We start from the raw sequence: 18709 nt of genomic DNA, 5'->3' as shown, positions 1-18709 counted from the left end.
ATAGTATATATATATTATTATCTATTAATATTTATATTTATATTATTATATATTATTTTTATTAATGTGTTTTTATTATCTCCAGGCACAATTAATTCCAAGTCCGAGTTTGAGTCCAACAACAAAGCTCAATTGAGCTAGCAGGCCTGACCCAGTAAGCAAGTCTGGTTGTAGCCTAACAAAAGGAAGTTCATCTGCCTGACCCAACAGAGATTAGGGTTTCATGAACCCTAAAGTAATAGGAGCTCTACAAGCCTGACGACTGACAAAAAATGTATCAACTCATAACATCCAAACAAATACGATCGGCGAAGGAAACGGTGCATGTAAAACCGAAACAAATCACAAAAAAATGGGGAACAAATATTTCTCGTGATCCTTGGTAAACGTTAGCAATAACCCGAGTGGATCGGTAGATCGAGAGAAATAACCCTGGAAAAACCACCATCGAGGAGGCTATATAAAGCCCCTGCAAAGAATCATGGACACCAGGAAAAAGTAAGCATCGAGCAATAAAAAACAAGCATGATACAATCAAGCAACCAAGCAAAATTTTCGAACACAAATCACAAAAAAATAAATAAAAAGCTTTCGTCGGAAGTCGTTGAGAAACACATAGAAGCCTCATCGGGAAAAGGAAGGTCGCCAGGTCGCAGATCTAAAGGCAAAAAACTGAATCTTTAAATATAAGTCTACTCCGATTGGGGAAGTTGTAGAGTAATCGGGGCATGGTTTTGGTTATGGGGTGTTGAAGAGATCACTCTTAGGTTGTTTTGATTTTTTTCGGCCACCGGAGACGGTGGTCGGAGCGGCGATCCGGGCGACGGCTGGTCGGCCTTTGGCTGGTTGGGAGTTACAAAGAGAGTTGAGAAAGAGTTTGTTTTTAGGAAAAAGTTGAAAATGAAATATTTTGGGTTTTATGGGCTATTTATAAGGGGACCATTGTGCAATTAACAAAAAGATAAATTATTTTTGTAGTCCCTACAATTTTTTATGCGTAGTTTATTTTGGTCACCTGCTGTGATTTTGCCTTTGAATTTTGAATTAATTTAATTTAATCCCTATTTATATTTTGCATATTTTACAAATTGGCCCCTAACCTTTTATTTTTCTTACAGCTCACATTTAGCATCATTTTGACCCTTGTATTTCATTTCTTTTCAAATTAATCCCCTTTAATATTTTTAATTTAATATTTTTTGCTTATTTAATCTTTTCAATTTAACATTGATTTTATTTTTAGGGATATTCTAAACATTATCAAAGGTAAGTAATTCAGATCGAACTTTTAAATTTTAATTTAACTTTTAAGTTTCGCAATTAAGATAATCGAGAAGTCAAATTGGTACTGAAAGGGCAATACAAGGGTGCTAATCTTTCCTTGATTGTAGATCAGACAACGGTAAGTTATGGTATCTGATCTACCAAATTAAAATGGTCGGTGGTGACTCCATCACATTAAATTAAGTCAAAACACTTTTCCGGGACCACCCGAATGATGGTTACAACAACAATTGTTACAAGTATTTCAAGAAAGAAAGGATGATCACAATTATATGTCCTCAACACGAATGGGCAATGTCGTCTTCGACAAGCAAGTTACCTAAAGACAATTAGACCTCCTCAACATGAAGGAGCAATGTTGCCTTCAATAATAACTCATCCAAATACAACTAGATGTCCTCAACATGAAGGAACAATGTCATCCACAAATTTAACTTCCACAAGCGAAGAAGCAAATTATCCAAGTACGACTAGATGTCCTCAACATGAAAGAATAATGTCATCCACAAACTAGACCTCATCAATACGAATAAGCAATATCATCATCAGATTTGACATCGAACAAATGACCCAAAAGTGACTAGATCTATTCAACATGAAGGAGCAATGCCATTTTCAAAATTAAATTATCTTTAGGCAATTAGACATCCTAAACGTGAAGGAACAATGTTGTCTTCAAATGAACAATCATTCAAACGCGACTAGAAGTCCTCAATAGGAATGAACAATGTTACCAACAAACCCAACGTCCTCAAATGAAGGGTCGAATCATCAAAAAATGAATAGACTTCCTTAACGCGAAGGAACAGATCGTTTTGTCTTGCTATAGACATATTTCTCTTGAAAACACAACTTTTGACATTATTTCATTTAAAGAAACAAAATTCATCCTCTTTTGAGAATATTTCTCTCAGAATATATTCTTTTAAAAATATTTTTCTTGAAATATAAGTTTCAATCTCCTGTGAGATAAGGATCATTTTTAATCTCGCAACCAAAACCATTTTCGTCCAGATCCTAATTCGGTGTTTTTTTTATCTTATTCTGGTTTTATATTTAATATTAATATACATTTTATAATAAATAAATTAGGTCATAATTATTATTAGGGCAAAGTATATAAATGGTCACTGAACTTTTTAGATACTTACATTTAGATCCCCTAATTTTTAAAACTTGCAATACAATTACCAAACATTTAGTTTGTTTGCAATATGGTCCCCGACATAACGGCCGTTTCACTACTGTTAGGATAAATTATATAAATGGTCACTGAACTTTTCAAGTGCTTACATTTGGGTCCCCAACTTTTAAAACTTACAACATAATCATCAACTATGTTCTAAACCCCAAATTCTAAAATGCATCAATTACATTCTAAACCTCAAATTTTAAAATACTTTAATTACATGCCCAACCCCAAATTCATAATTCATTCTCAAAATCTACCATAACAAATTGAACTTGAAGTAACAACCCTTAACCCTAAAAAAATAACCCTAAATGTTAAATTTCCCCACCAATTAACCCAACATAATCAACAACATTTAGTTCATTTTGGGTCCATAACAATAAGTGATTTTGTTGGGTTTTGGATTTAAAAGTTTGATTTAACCAACTATAAGTGAACAATACTCAATTCGATTTGAAAAAATTATTTTTCAACTTGAATTGATTCAAAACATTTGATACAAATTGAATTTGAGTTGTAATTTCATAAAACTCAACTTAAAAAAATTTCAAGTTAAAATCCAGTTGTAAAATACAACTCGGATATCTCAAAATTTTTAGTAATTATTGGATTAATTTTTAAGTTTGAGTCAAGTCCCTTGACTCTGTATGATATATGTATATCACATATGAAAAAAATATGAAGAAATATATGTATTGTATATGATAAAAAAACTATTTAAATTAGAATCAAATAATATTATAATATTATAAATAGTTATAATTAAATTTAAACAGAATATCGAAAATTCAATTCAATTCGACTTGATTTAAATTTTATAAACTCAAATCGAAAATATTTCGAGTCAACTATTTTATAAAATGACCTGAATTATAATCAAATAATATTATAATATGATAAATATTTATAATTAAATTTAAACGTAAACTCCAAAATTCAATTCGACTTGATTTAAATTTTATAAACTCAAATCGAAAAAATTTCAAGTCAACTATTTTATAAACTGAATTGAGTATTGTCGGAACTGTCTTTCGGTTGGGACCCGAAATTGGGCTTCGACTTGAATTGATTGGGTTAGAGTCACCACCGATCATTTTAAAATGATATTTAGGTAGATCGGACACCATCATACCTGATCTGCGCTTTACTAGAAATGTGTTGGGTTCGGGAGTCGATTACGGTCAAGGAAGGATTAACACCCTTGAACCGTCCTTTCGGTACCAATTAATATGTCGGTTGTCTTTAAATGCGAAAATTTAAATTGAAATTTAAAAATTCAATTCGAATAATTACCTTGGATCGATTAAAAAAATTCTCCTAAAAAGTGAAAAATATTAGATAAGAAATAATAAATAAATATTAAATAAATCAAAGGGAAAAAATAAAATATAAAAAAATTAATATTTTAAAAGTTAAATAAATAAACGAAATAAAAAAACCTGCGAAAAGACAAAAATGTTAGTTAAAATAAAACAATAATTAAATAAAAATATTAAATCAAATCATACAAATAAGTTAGGGGTTAGATTGAATTCAGGGTAAAGTTTATAGATTGAAAGTTGAAATATATAAAAATTAGTGGCTTTAGATGTAATTTACCCAGAAAATCCATAAAACCCAAATCTGTGAAATTTACATTCAATTGCGCGTGAGTGCTTCTGCCTTCTCCCTTCCTCAACTTGTGTGAGTTGCACGAGTCATGAACAGGTGGTCCTCGAGGCCTTTGTAACTTCTTCCAATGTTTCTTCTTCCCCATGGATCGAAACATTTCTAGTGTCTCGGGAGTTCAGTCGATCAGCTTATCACCCTTCCAAATACGCCATCGCAGTGGAAGAGAAATGCATCAACGGAATCCAGCAGTGCTTTTGCATTGACTCCACACAATAGCTCGGCGGCAGCAGTTGAAGGAAGCTTGGACCACCAATGGAGGAAATCCTTGCGCCTGTTGATCTTTTTCTCTAACAACCGAGTACAAGTAGTGGTAGTAGCCACCGCCATTTGCACAACTTCCCGTTGAAATCACCCACCTCGGATCGGGCATTTGGTCGTAAACCCTTAGGACACCTAGGCCCTCATGTCGCCGCCTCTCTAGCAACCCACGTGAGAAGCCTCGGAACGGGTCTGGAAGACGACCCATGAACAAGCGGGTTACCCGATGGACTCCTCACCTGAATCTGATCCCACACAAGTTTATCCGAATCCTTCTTCGGCTCCTCTATTCTGTCAATGAAATTAGCAACCCTTTGTTTGCTTTGCATGTACTGTTTTCCAGATTGTGTGTATGGAAATATAACAAGAAAAAGGAACGTGGGACCCTTGTTTAGATTTGGTATGAGAATGAACCCAGAAATGAAAACTTATGGGATTGTCTCAGGAAAGCCAGATTAATATACGGTTAATATATGGCGTTACCGGATACATTAAAAGATATTTAATAAATTCGGTTTAGCGCTACCGGAAATGTTGACTAATAATAATGTAGTAGGTTAAGTCATGAAGAAATATTAAAAAATTGTGCAACCGGCAAACTTAACTTGTCGGTTCGTGTCGATCCAAATTAAAAATGTGTCGATCCAAAACGATATAATAGGTAAAACTATGACAAAACCGGTATTGAAATGATAAAACCGGTAAAGCGCTACCAGATACATTTAAAGTGTCGGTACTTTAATATAAGGATCGACACTTCGTGAATTTAAAAGAGAAGCAATTTTAAATCCTATAAAGTGTCGATACTTTTAAAAAATGTATCGATCCAAAACGATATACCAGGTAAAAATATGATAAAACCGGTAACAAAATAATAAAACCGGTAAAACGTTACCGGATATATTGAAAGTGTCGATACTTTATATAAGGATCGACACTTTGTGAATTTAAAAGAGAAGCAGTTTTAGCGCCTATAATGTGTCGATACTTTAAAAAAATATATCGATCCACAACGATATAACAGGTAAAAATATGATAAAACCGGTATCAAAATGATAAAACCGGTAAAATGATACCGGATATATTGAAAGTGTCGATACTTTCGTAAGTACGTGTAATAAATTATCGGCACTTTCAAAGAAATAGGTAATTATCCTTTCGAAAGTATCGACACCTGACATAAAAGTATCGATGTCGTAACCGTTTTTCGCCCGAAGGGAAAAGACCGATATCGACTTGGGGGGTTTCTCTTTGAAAATCGTTTCAAAAGGTGAGGAGTCGCCACCAATCATTTAAGGTGAGATTGGAACACCATAAAAACCGGGTGATTTTAAAATATTTTTATTTTAATAAAATACCGAGTTTTTGAGGTCTGCAAAATCCAGAAATCAGGTTCGGGAGTCGGTTACGCGTGGGGAAGGATTAGCACCCCCACAAGCGCCCAAAAATTGGTACCTAGTTGATTACCCTATATTTAAAATCGGAAATTTTGAGTTCGATCTTTATTTAATTTAAAAATCATTAAGGATGTAGAGTTTGAAAAGGGTATTCGTTTATTGAGACCGATAGCATTCGCCCCCGAGCGTAAATGCGGGAGATCAGCTATTCTGTCTAATAACCGAACATTGCCTCATTTTTAGAAAACATGATGTGGTTTAAAAAGGATGTTGACTTATTTGGGGAATTACCAGTAGTCACCCCTGAGCACGATCGCGGAGGATATACTATTAATTCCTAAATAAGTGAACAGTGCCTTAGATTTGTAAAAACAACGCAATCAAATAAAATTTTATTTGTCCTAATTAAACTAAAAGTAAATCAAGGCCTTTTTTTAACTTAAAATGTCAAATTATGAAAATTAAGGAACATAGGGGCTCAAATCTAAAATGTAAGTTCTAGTATTAATACTTAATGTTATATATTAAAATATATTAAATATTCATGTATTAGAAAGTTTCTTTCGATAATTATAAAATAATCGATATTACTCTTAGTCAATTTATTTCAAATCGAGTTAAGTGATATTAATGAAGATATATACTATTCATGTAAAAAATGACTAACTATATGCAAACAAACAAAAATTGATTTTGTACCAATACTAAATTATCAACTAAATATATATATATATATATATATATATATATATATATATATATATTAATAAATTGATGTTTAATAAAAATAATAATATGCATAAATCATATATATATATATGAGTAAATTACTAAAAATAATTATAATATATATACAAAAAAATGTTACGCATATATGCTATAATATGTATTACATAATATGGATAATAAAATAGATATACATTCTACCTACTATATATAACCTATGTATATATAATATACTTAAATAATATATGTTTACAAAATATATTATATACTATATATGTTTACAAAGTAAAAGACATATAATATATTATGGGAATTACCATACTTTTAATATACAATATAAAAGTAAAGTAAACATACATAATATATATATATATAACACAACAACCACGTGAGTTAGTCAACAAATATATTACATAATTAAAAGAATCTAACTTTAAACATAAGCACAATGATCCACTAACTAAAAAAACAACCTTATCACTAAAGTTAACGGGATCCGATGATAAATATAGGGATTAAAGTAAAATTTTTTAAAGTAGTAGGCCAAAAACACAAACAATGCAAAATTCAATTTAACAAACCAAATTGACTAAAATAGAACATGCAAAAACTTGAAGACCAAATGTGTAAATTAAAAAAAAATATCTTAGCATCCGGGACTAAAATCAAATGCGCATAAAATATAAAGACCAAATTTAAAACTTAAAAAGCTCGAATTGAGGACTAATATGAAATACGCGTCAACTTAGGAGCCATTAACAGAAACTTTAGAAACTTTAAGACCAAAACACAATAATTTAAAGATCAGAGGATCACACACATGATTTTTCCTTTTGCCAGGCGTGAGTTTCACTAAACCTAAACACTGCCATTTGGTTTGTAACTTTAGCTTAGCATTTAACTTAAATAAAATAATATATATACTAAACCCAATCCCAACTTCACAGAACATGCGCCTCCTTTCTCTCCACTCTCCCAATTCTTTCTCGGCCACACACAGAGCCGATTTCAACACCCATCAAAGAGCTTCTAAGCTCTTCACACTGGTCAACAAGACCCAAACGAAAAATAACATGGAGTCATCGAGACTCCACGGGAATTCGCACGACTCAGGTAAATCAACCCAAATCTCTTTGTTTTAATATTATTTTTATATCGAAATCTTATTTTGCTTATAATTTTCGTGTATGATTTCTTGCTGAAATGTGAAATTGTTAAACACCTAATGAGCCTATGATTCCACTGTTGGTTTCGATTTGAATAAAAGAAACAAACAAACAAAGAAAATGATATATATACCTTAAAAAAAAACTCCGTTCAGTATTCTATTCTTGATTGAAGTTGAATACAATGGTTATGTCTTTCTTCAATGGAGGCTCAATCCTCTATTACAAATGATCTTTTTTAGGTTTTCGTTCCCCTGTGAATTCCCCTTGTTGAAAAACCGAGCCCTCTGTCTTTATCCCTTTTTTTTTCGATGAACCGAGCCCTCTGTCTTTATGCTTCATCCTGGTGGTTGTTCCACTGAGGATTCTTTAATGGACGATTAGGTTTCAATTTTTTTATTGTTTGTGGGATTTGAGTGGGTTTGAATGGGATTTTGTCTGATATTGTGAAGATGTTCGTTGACATATGCAGTGACGACCCATGGTGGCTCAGTGGAAGCTTGATGGCTCAGCTACGGCGGTTGGCTTCGGCTGAGGTGTCTCGGCTCTTCGGGTATTCGGGTTGATTTTTTTTGGGCTCCGGGATTTGTTGTAATACGAGTTTGTAAATTGGGTCTGCAAAATATAAATTAATAATTAATAATAATAATAATAATATTTTTAGGACGAAAAAAATGAGTGTCAACAGCTGCCCCTCTTTGTCCTATTTTTGTGTCAACAAGAATAGGGCAAAGACAAAGAGACAGTGCGTTTTTTTGTCTGGTCAACTTCATGGTTTGAAATATGATAAGGGATCTGTTCCGCTGTCACTGAGGGAATATCAAATCCGAGGATGTTGATCCATTCCACTGTTCTTCAGGGAAGATTGAATCGGGGTAGACTTGTTCCATTGTCACTCAGGGAATATCAAATCTTGAAGAAAGGGATTTGTTCCGCTTCTTTTCTGAAGGGAATATCAAATCTTGGAAAAGAGAGACCTGTTTCGCTTACTCTGAAGGGAATATCAGATCTGAGGGAGTTGATCCATTGAATCAGGGTAGACTTGTTCCACTTACTCTGAAGGGAATATCAAATCTTGGAAAAGAGAAACCTGTTCCGCTTACTCTGAAGGGAATATCAGATCTGGGGAAGTTGATCCATTGAATCAGGGTAGACTTGTTCCACTTTCTCTAAAGGGAATATCAAATCTTGGAAAAGAGAGACCTGTTCTGCTTACTCTGAAGGGAATATCAGATCTGGGGAAGTTTATCCATTGAATCAGCAGACTTGTTCCACTTACTCTGAAGGGAATATCAAATCTTGGAGAAGAGACTTGTTCCGCTTACTCTGAAGGGAATATCAAATCTTAAAGAAGAGAGACCTGTTCCACTTACTCTGAAGGGAATATCAGATCTGAGAAGTTGATCCATTGAATCGAAGCAGACTTGTTCCACTTACTCTGAAGGGAATATCAAATCTTGGAGAAGAGAGACATGTTCCAATTACTCTGAAGGGAATATCAGATCTGGGGGAGTTGATCCATTGAATTGGGATCAAACCTGAAAATTAAACATTAACCTTTATTAGTATGTGTTTGAGGATTCGAAAACATCATACCTGAAAGTCTTGGGATAATAATTTTTGGAAGATATTTCTTTTGTATAAGCTTGTCTCGCCACGACCAAACATGGAAATTCGAATTGGTGATTTCTATGGTTGGTCTTTACATCTCTGTCCTTTCTTTTAAGAAAACCTGCAAGCACTCATTATTATGCAATTCATGTCATGATCCTGTTTATGCCTAAAATGTGTGCAATGATGCAGTTATTTTTAGGGTATTTTCTTTTCAAACGAGAACTTTCTTTTGTTAACATCATTGTACTTCAGATTGATTTGGGCATAAAAAAATCAACAGCAGTCCACCTCAATCGACAACCCTGGTTGAACATTCTTTGGTTGAGCCTGACTCTGATTCTCTTTACTCTTTGAACCCATGTGCTTCTCATGACCCGTTATTTAATTAGTGACAAAACCTCTTTGGTTATCCCACATTGTTGAGCAATCGCGTGTATTCCAAGGCTTTAACTTCTCGTGGCTTGACATTATGTAAGCCTTATGCTAAAACCATTTTCAGCTTCGGAATATTTGCATTTTCCAAAACTTTTTGAACAATAATGCACAATGATCTCATATTTCCCGAGCTAATCTACATGTTTTTATTTTTAATCAGGATGCTTGCAATGCGGTTAAAAACATATTTTTATTTATAAATAAAGAGTTTTTAGATAAATACATGACAAACTTTTAACTGGAATAATCAAAAGGAAACACAGTAGGCGTCATCAGACATCAATAGTATGAATGCTTTTGAAATGGCACGCCGTAAAAGGACCCGAGTGTAGCTTCTGTCAAGGGGATCTTGAGGATTATGGTAATGCGTAAGGGTGTGAAGTTCCCCCTATACTACCAAATTCCCGACTGTTGAATGCCATAAGCCAGTGTTTGAATCTCATTTACTTTCTGGTTACCCAACTAATCCAGCTCCACCATGCACGAATTCTGAATTTACACAATTCTCAAGCCGCCCTTTACGAGTTTTCAACCTGAGACCTTCTCTGGTTTCAAGACGCCCTTTATGGGTTTTCATCTTGAACCCTCCTTTTATTTTTCTCATTTTTTTCTCTTTCTTTCATTTTTCATTTTTTGTCTTTTTCATTTTTTTTCAAGCGAAATACTTCTTGACTACATCAGCATTCACAGGGTTAGGTAACTCTGGTCCATCCATCTCGGTGAGGATCAAAGCTCCTCCAGAAAAGGCCCTCTTTACGACATAAGGTCCTTCCCAATTTGGCATCCATTTTCCTCGAAAGTCTTTCTGAATTGACAAAATCTTTTTTAGCACCAAGTCTCCTTCTTGAAACTCTCGTGGACGAACCTTTTTATTATGTGCCCTTATCATACGTTTCTGGTACATTTGCCCATAACAGATAGCTTTTAATCTTTTTTCCTCAATCAGGTTCAACTGATCATACCTAGATTGCACCCATTCTGCTTCATCTAACTTAACCTCTGACAGCACTCGTAGTGACGGAATCTCGACCTCAATGGGTAACACAGCCTCCATGCCATAAACTAAAGAAAACGGAGTTGCCCCAGTGGACGTCCTTACTGAAGTTCGATAAGCAAACAGAGCGAATGGTAGCTTCTCATGCCAGTCTCTATAAGTCTCAGTCATTTTCTGTATGAGCCTCTTGATGTTCTTATTAGCTGCCTCTACCGCTCCATTCATCTTTGGGCGATAAGTGGTGGAATTATGATGTTTAATCTGGAAACTGTTTACATACTGACTCCATCATCTTATTGTTTAAATTCAAGGCATTATCGGTGATGATCCTTTCTGGTAGCCCATACCGACAAATAATTTCTCTCTTCAGGAACTTGCAAACTGTTGACTGAGTGACATTTGCATAGGAGGCCGCTTCTACCCACTTAGTGAAGTAGTCTATTGCCACGAATATAAAACGATGGCCATTAGAAGCTTTGGGTAAAATTTGCCCAATGACATCCATGCCCCACATAGAGAATGGCCATGGAGCAGTCATTACGTGCAATGGATGAGGAGGGGTGTGGAGCTTATCTCCATAAATCTGGCATTTGTGACATTTTCTGGAGAAATTGATACAATCAGTTTCCAGGGTTGACCAATAATATCCAAATCTCATTATTTGTTTAGCCATTGCGTGTCCATTAGCATGAGTACCACATACTCCTTCATGCACTTCTTCAATAATCGTTCTGGCTTCTTTGGCATCACACATCGCAACAAGACCTGATCATGACTTCTTGTACAAGATATCACCATCAAGCACATACCCTACCGTCATTCTTCGAATAGTTCTTTGTCATTCTCAGTGGCATGCTCAGGGTAACTTTGATATTTAATGTATTGAATGATGTCGTAATACCAAGGATTTACATCATTTTCATCTTCTATGCTATAGCAATGGGCTGGATACCCGTAAGCTTGCATCGTAATAGGCATCATGCTTGAATATTCATTGACTTTGTAGGCTGCTGCCAAAGTGGCCAGAGCATCCGCCATTTGATTCTCTTCTCTGGGAAGGTAATGGAATGTCACTCTCTCGAATTCTTTAATGAGCTCTAGGACCAACTTACGGTATTCCACCAACTTCGTATCCTTTGTTTCCCATTCACCTCTGAGTTGATAAATTACCAGTGCTGAATCCCCGTATACTTTGAGTGTTTTCACTTTACGCTCAATGGCTGCTCTAAGACCCAGAATACATGCTTCATACTCGGCCATGTTATTTGTGCAATCAAAATTCAATCGGCTGGTGAAAGGATAGTGTTTTCCACCAGGTGAGACGAGAATTGCCCCAATCCCGTGCCCCAAGGCATTCGAGGCACCATCGAAATTCATCTTCCACTGTTCATTATTAGAGGAAACTACCTCCTCATTTGAAATAACCATTAAATCTTCGTCTGGAAAATCAAAGTTCAGTGGTTCATACTCTTCAGAAGCCCTACTTGCAATGAAATCGGCCACAACACTTCCTTTAACTGCTTTTTGGCTTACATATTGGATATCAAATTCAGACAATAAGATTTGCCAACGAGCCAATCTTCCAGATAAAGCAGGTACACCCATTAGATATTTCAGAGGATCAAGTTTAGATATCAGCCAAGTAGTGTGATACAACATATACTGCCTGAGCCTTCGGGTAGTCCAAACTAAAGCACAACACAACTTTTCTATTGACGAGTACCTTACCTCACAATCAGTGAACTTTTTGCTGAGGTAATAGATTGCTCTTTCTCTTTTTCAGTTTGATCATGTTGCCCTAATACACACCCCATTGAATTCTCAAAGATTGACAAGTAGAGGATTAATGGTTTGCCTGATATTGGTGGCATTAAGACTGGAGCATTCGATAAATATCCTTTTATTGCTTCAAAAGCTCCTTGGCAATCATCATTCCATACTCCTGGGTTATTTTTACAGAGAAGGCGAAAAATAGGGTCACACTTCTCGGTTAATTGCGAAATAAATCGGGCAATATAGTTTAATCTTCCCAGGAATCCTCGAACTTCTTTTTGTGTTTGTGGGGGTGGTAAATTCTGAATAGCTTTAACCTTGTCAGGATCCACTTCAATCCCTTTTTTGCTTACTACAAACCCCAAGAGTTTTCCCGATGTTACCCCGAAGGTACACTTGCTTGGATTGAGTTTTAACTGGCATTTCCTTAATCTTTGGAAGAGTTTCCTCAGATTCTCGATGTGTTCTTCCTCCGTTTTAGCTTTAACAATCATATCATCAACGTAGACCTCTATTTCCTTATGCATCATGTCATGGAATAGTGTTACCATGGCCCTTTGATAGGTTGCCCCTGCATTCTTCAGCCCAAACGGCATCACCTTGTAACAGAACGTGCCCCACATGGTGATAAATGTAGTCTTTTCCATATCATCTGGATGCATCTTTATTTGATTGTAACCTGAAAACCCATCCATAAATGAAAATAGAAAATTTCCAGCCGTATTATCCACCAGGGTGTCTATGTGTGGCAAAGGGAAATTATCTTTCGGACTGGCTCGATTAAGATCTCTGTAGTCGACACACATACGAACTTTTCCATCTTTTTTTGGTACTGGAACAACATTCGCTACCCATTCCGGATACTTGGCTACTTTTAGGAACCCAGCATCGAATTGCTTCTTTACTTCTTCTTTAATTTTAAGCAACATTTCAGGTCGCATCCTTCTGAGCTTTTGTTGTACCGGTTTACATTCAGGCTTTATTGGCAATTTATGTACCACTAACTCAGTGTCTAAACCTGGCATGTCCTCATACGACCAAGCAAACACATCTTTGTAGTCTTGGAGCAGCATAATCAGACTTTTTCGTCCCTCAGTAGATATGATGGTGCCAATTTTTATCTCCTTTTTATCTTCCTCTGATCCCAGATTCAAGATCTCAATGGGCTCTTCATGAGGCAGAATTTGTTTATCTTCTCTCTCTACCATTTTTAGTAGTTCAGAAGGTAAGTCACTTCCCTCATCACTATCATAACCTTCAACTTCCCCTTGACATATGGGCAGCTCGAAATCTATCTTCGGGTCAAAGTCATCAGCATTTATACTATTGATACCGGAGGTCCTGAAAGAATAACGAACGAGAGGATATATATACATATACAAATACGGGAGGATCTAACCCATATCAAAATAGAATGAAATAATAATATATAATAAAGAAATAAATAAAAAAATGCAATAGATGATGTTTTCCATTTCGTGAATTAACAGGAATGCATCATTTATTAAAAAACAGATAGATTAACCCCTTACAGAAGATCACATATTGTCTCAAGGTTTAGACAATAGGGAAAGTTTTTGTGCATTACTCTGAAATAGTTTTGTAAACTACAGGTAATTCTTCTGCAGTCCAATTGTTTAGCACAAAGCCTGGTGGTGCAGGGTAAATGTCCATAGCCACTCCATCTTCGATTCCTTCCTCTGATATCACATTTATACCCAAATCCCTCAGGGCATTTTCAATAATAGGCTCTTTAGATGATCGGTCCCCCTGAAACATGTGGCCCCTGATATGAAGGTGTCACGCAGCGATGGGAAAATCATAGGCTCCCACTTAATATCCTCTCTGGCTAACCTGGCTCTCTTTTCCTGGCTCTTTTGAACATTTTTCAATTTTTCCTTTAAGGTCGGGTGATATCCTAGACCAAAACGATCTAGCTTAAAACCGGGAAAAATTGGACTAATATTCCCCTGTAAGCGACTCCCTAGCCCTCTTCCAACCTTGGCTCCTCTTCCCAGGGTCATTTTCAGTCCCATTTTGGTATAATTTGATAGCCTAGGCTTTGGAATTTTCTTTCTTTCAGCAACAAATGTGGCATTAATAAATTCCAGGGCTCTGAAAGAGCACTCGACTACATCTTCATCTACTTCAACATATGGAGCGGTAGTAGATATGGAAGCAATGATATCTTCCTCGGCATTAAGGCATACCAATCTCCCCTCAATTACAAATTTGAGTTTCTGATGCAGAGTAGATGGAACGACTCCTGCCTGGTGGATCCATGGCCTTCCTAACAAGCAGTTATAGGAGGGCATTATATCCATTACAAGGAATTCAACCTCGTATGTTGATGGGCCTATGGTTAAAGGAATATCAATCTTCCCTAGCACCTCCTTCTTTGTTCCGTCGAAAGCTCGAACGATGCTTTGGCAATTTCTCATGTGTGTACTATCGACTGGTAATTTCTTCAAGGTTACTAATGGCATCACATTCAGGGCAGAGCCGTTGTCAATTAGTACTCGCGATAACACATGTCCCTTGCATTGGATGGTAATGTGCAGGGCTTTGGGATTGCCCATCATTCCGGACGGGATCTCATCATCAGAGAAAGAGATGAAGTTATCCGCCTGAATATTTGCAACCAGTCGGTCTATTTTTTCCACTGGTACATCTTTCGGTACGAAGGTCTGATTCAAGATTTTCAACAAGGCGTTTCGATGTGCCTCAGAGCTTAATAGTAAAGCTAGGATTGAGATACGAGCTGGCAATTTGTGTAATTGTTCAACAATGCTATATTCGCTATGTTTCAAGAATTTTAAAAACTCTACAGCATCATTCTCGGTTACATGCTCATTAATTGTTGGCTCATCATTTTTCAATAATATCTCAACCCTTTTTCCTTTATCAACGATCGTTCTTTTCTCGGGTTCACTGGTATGGTTGGGAGAATAACATCTCCCACTTCTGGTGAAATGGCCTACCTCGTCCACTTCTTCCTTAGCAGCCTCTGAACTCTCAACATTCTTTAATTGGCATCCATACCTCCAAGGGACCTGCTTGTTGTCCTTATAAGGAAAGGACGACGGAGGCGTGATCACTATTTAGGGATTAACCTTTCCATAGTCTGGGCTTTCGGTGTGATGACTAAAGGGCAGTTGGTATTGTAAACTCCCTTAGATGTGTCTTCGGAAGCGCAAATCTCAATCTCTTTCTCTTTCTTAGCTTTATGGTAAAATTCCATATCTTTACTATCCATCAGCCTTTGAACCAAAGCCTTAAACTCATCACAACTTTGAATGACATGATCCTCGCAACGGTGGTAGGGGCAAGCATGCTTATTTTCGTTAGCATTAAAGGTCAACCAGCCTATTTTGACCATTTGCCCCCATACCCAATGCATGGGTGACTTCACTTCTTTGACTTTGGTAATGATTTCGTTCCCTTTTTCTTCAATAACAGCATTAACCCCTGTCCCTGCATGGTTCGGCAGTGGGTTCTGAGCCACATTGGGCTGCTCGCTGTCACCAAAATTGATGACATTTCTTTGTCTTAATCTCTGCACCAACTTTTTAAAGGCCATACAGTTTTCAATTGAATGCCCCGATGCCCCTGCATGATACTCACATTGAGCATTGATGTCAAACCATTTTGGGTAAGGAGGCTGTATTGGAGAAGTGTGGTAAGGTGACACCACATGTTTGTCATACAGGATCTGGAATAGTTCTTTATAGGTCATGGGGATAGGGTCAAATTGAACCCTTTCCCTTTCCTGTCTTGGTTCTTTCGCCCCTTGCTGGACAGGATTTAGTGCTGACGATACAGTGGCTTGTGGTCGAGATACTGTAATGTTATTAGAATCATATTTCTTCACATTACTGACCTCATTATCCTTCCTTCTTGCTGGAGGCTTTCGGCTAGATTCTCCCCGTCTAGTTTCCCGCTTTTGATCGCCATCTCAATCATTTCTCCTGCATTAACTATATCAGCAAAATTCTTGGACGAATTTCCAATAAGATGTCCAAAGAAAGGGGCCCTCAGAGTATTTACAAAGAACATATTAGTTTCTTCCTCCTCTAATGGTGGATGAACTTGCACAGCCACATCTCTCCACCTTTGGGCATACTGCCTGAAGCTCTCGTTGGATCTTTTTTCCATACTCTGTAACAGAATTCGGTTTGGCCTCACATCTTTTATATGCTTATATTGCTCTAGAAAAGCCTTAGCTAAATCCTTCCAGGATTTAATATTAGCCCGACTTAGCTGATTGTACCAACGAATTGCTGATCCTGCCAGGCTTTCTTGAAAACAATGAATTAATAACTGATCGTTTCCCACATAGCCTGTCATTTTTCTGCAAAACATGGTAACGTGTGCAGAAGGACAACTGGTGCCATCAAATTTCTCGAAATCTGGAACTTTGAACTTCGGCGGCAACACTAAATCAGGGACCAGACTTAGCTCTCTGGCGTCAATTCCATATAGGCTAGCATCTTCTTTCATAGCTCGGAATTCATGCTTCATTTGTTCCCATTCTTTCTTAATCTCCTTATCATGTTCTTTTTTGTCTTCCTCATCCAGATCAGGGACATCTTCAATTGGTTGCGGGTTTGTAGAAGAGCCAGGTAGGTTTACTTGTATTTTTTTGGTTGGATGGTTGTGGTTGTTGTGCGTGGAAATGCGGTGGTGTGAAACCAGGGGGATATAATGGTTCTTCGGCAGTATGACGGATAACTGGAGTCTCTTCTCGGATTATACTATTTCCTTGTAGCAAACTAATCAACTTTGCCATCATGTCGTCTTGAGCCTTCATCATCTGTTCGCGCATATCCTCTTGCGCTTTCTTTAAATTCTCTTGCATTTCAGCTTGAGTTTTTTCAATTTGTGCGATCTTGTCATCCATTTTCTTGGTTGATTGACGAGTACCGTATGGGTGTGAGGTGTATGCCAGAATAACTACAAATGATTGGAAATTGTATTTTATTATTTGGTGAATTTTAATGAATGAATTGTTATAATGTAATCATTAAGATTTTAAAAATTTAGAAAAAAAAAACATATGAAAATGCTAATGCAAATGCAACCCGATATTGATTCCAAAATAACTTAGTTTATATAAAAAGTACTCAACAACACACAACGTCTAAGCACTTAGGCAAAGAGATTATATCGACATGATTACTAAACATAGAATCTTGCCCTATTCCCTAATCTCTCGAGCTCTATCATCAATCCCATGATGCGGCGTTCTTCCTCTGATTCTGGAATCACAAAAACTCTTAAAGCTGTCGCTTCTTCAGATAATTCATAAACTTGGCGAGCTACATCACGAGCCTGATCCACTGCTCTCTCCATTGCTTCATGTTGCATTTGAATGGTGTCCTGAGCCTCTTGTGCGAATGGGTGGATCAACCCTGCTCCTAACTCCTCTATCTTCTTCTTTTAATATCCCATTTTCTTTTTGAAGAAGGAACTCATTGCTGTTGTAAGGGTTCTAAAAAGTCTTATCCAAACAGATGTGCTTCGAACTGCTTAATTTGTACTCGCCTTTGTGCTAATTCCTGGTTAGCCTCATCTCTTTGATCTCTCAGTCTCTGAGCGTACTACCAGGCTCGGATAATTACATTCTCTGGCAAAACTGATTCTTCGGTAGTGACAAGGATGTCTCTGAACTGCGTCTTCCCATACTCGAACCAGGTCTGAACACTGATTGCATTCTCAGTCCTATCGGAAGACATTGCTGCCTTAAGCTCTTTTTATAATAACTAGGTAATCTGGAAATCAATATCGTTTATGAAATGATGTGATATGACAATGATACATGCAAAAATGCAATAAGAGCATACAAAAGAAAATCAATGTTAGTAGAAACAAGACAACAAAAATCAATTTAGTTGAAATGATTAGTAAAAAATATATATATAATCTTAAATATGACTTAAACTTGAGACTAAAAAAATAAAGCATACAAAGGAAATTCATGGTCCTAACCGCATGCGTTCTAGTTCTCCTAGGTTATCCACATGGCTCTAACGAGGTAGACTTACTAAATTCTCTATATGAGGCTGGGTTCTAGCGAATGTTCCCAAGCTATTTTTACAACCTGATAAGGTTGACCCCAATTCTGGCCCATTACAGACTTGTGAATCGGGTTCAGCTCAGGGGATCACACCACTAAAAGCGTACCTCGGAACTGATATCC

At 36.5% G+C, this 18709-nt stretch overlaps 1 protein-coding gene across 1 annotated transcript; it reads right to left on the bottom strand.

Moving 5' to 3' along the window:
- Window positions 1–4548: 4548 nt before the first annotated feature.
- Window positions 4549–17010, bottom strand: LOC120137942. Its single transcript, XM_039153579.1, is given in 6 exon segments — window positions 4549–4737; window positions 11752–12518; window positions 12521–13851; window positions 14365–15575; window positions 15680–16028; window positions 16391–17010. Coding segments are annotated over 6 exon segments (4467 nt in total).
- Window positions 17011–18709: the final 1699 nt, after the last annotated feature.

This window comes from Hibiscus syriacus, unplaced genomic scaffold, assembly GCF_006381635.1.
Source record: "Hibiscus syriacus cultivar Baekdansim isolate YM2019G1 unplaced genomic scaffold, ASM638163v2 tig00002193_pilon, whole genome shotgun sequence".
Taxonomy (NCBI): Eukaryota; Viridiplantae; Streptophyta; class Magnoliopsida; order Malvales; family Malvaceae; genus Hibiscus; species Hibiscus syriacus.
This window is presented reverse-complemented; position numbering and strand designations above follow the sequence as displayed.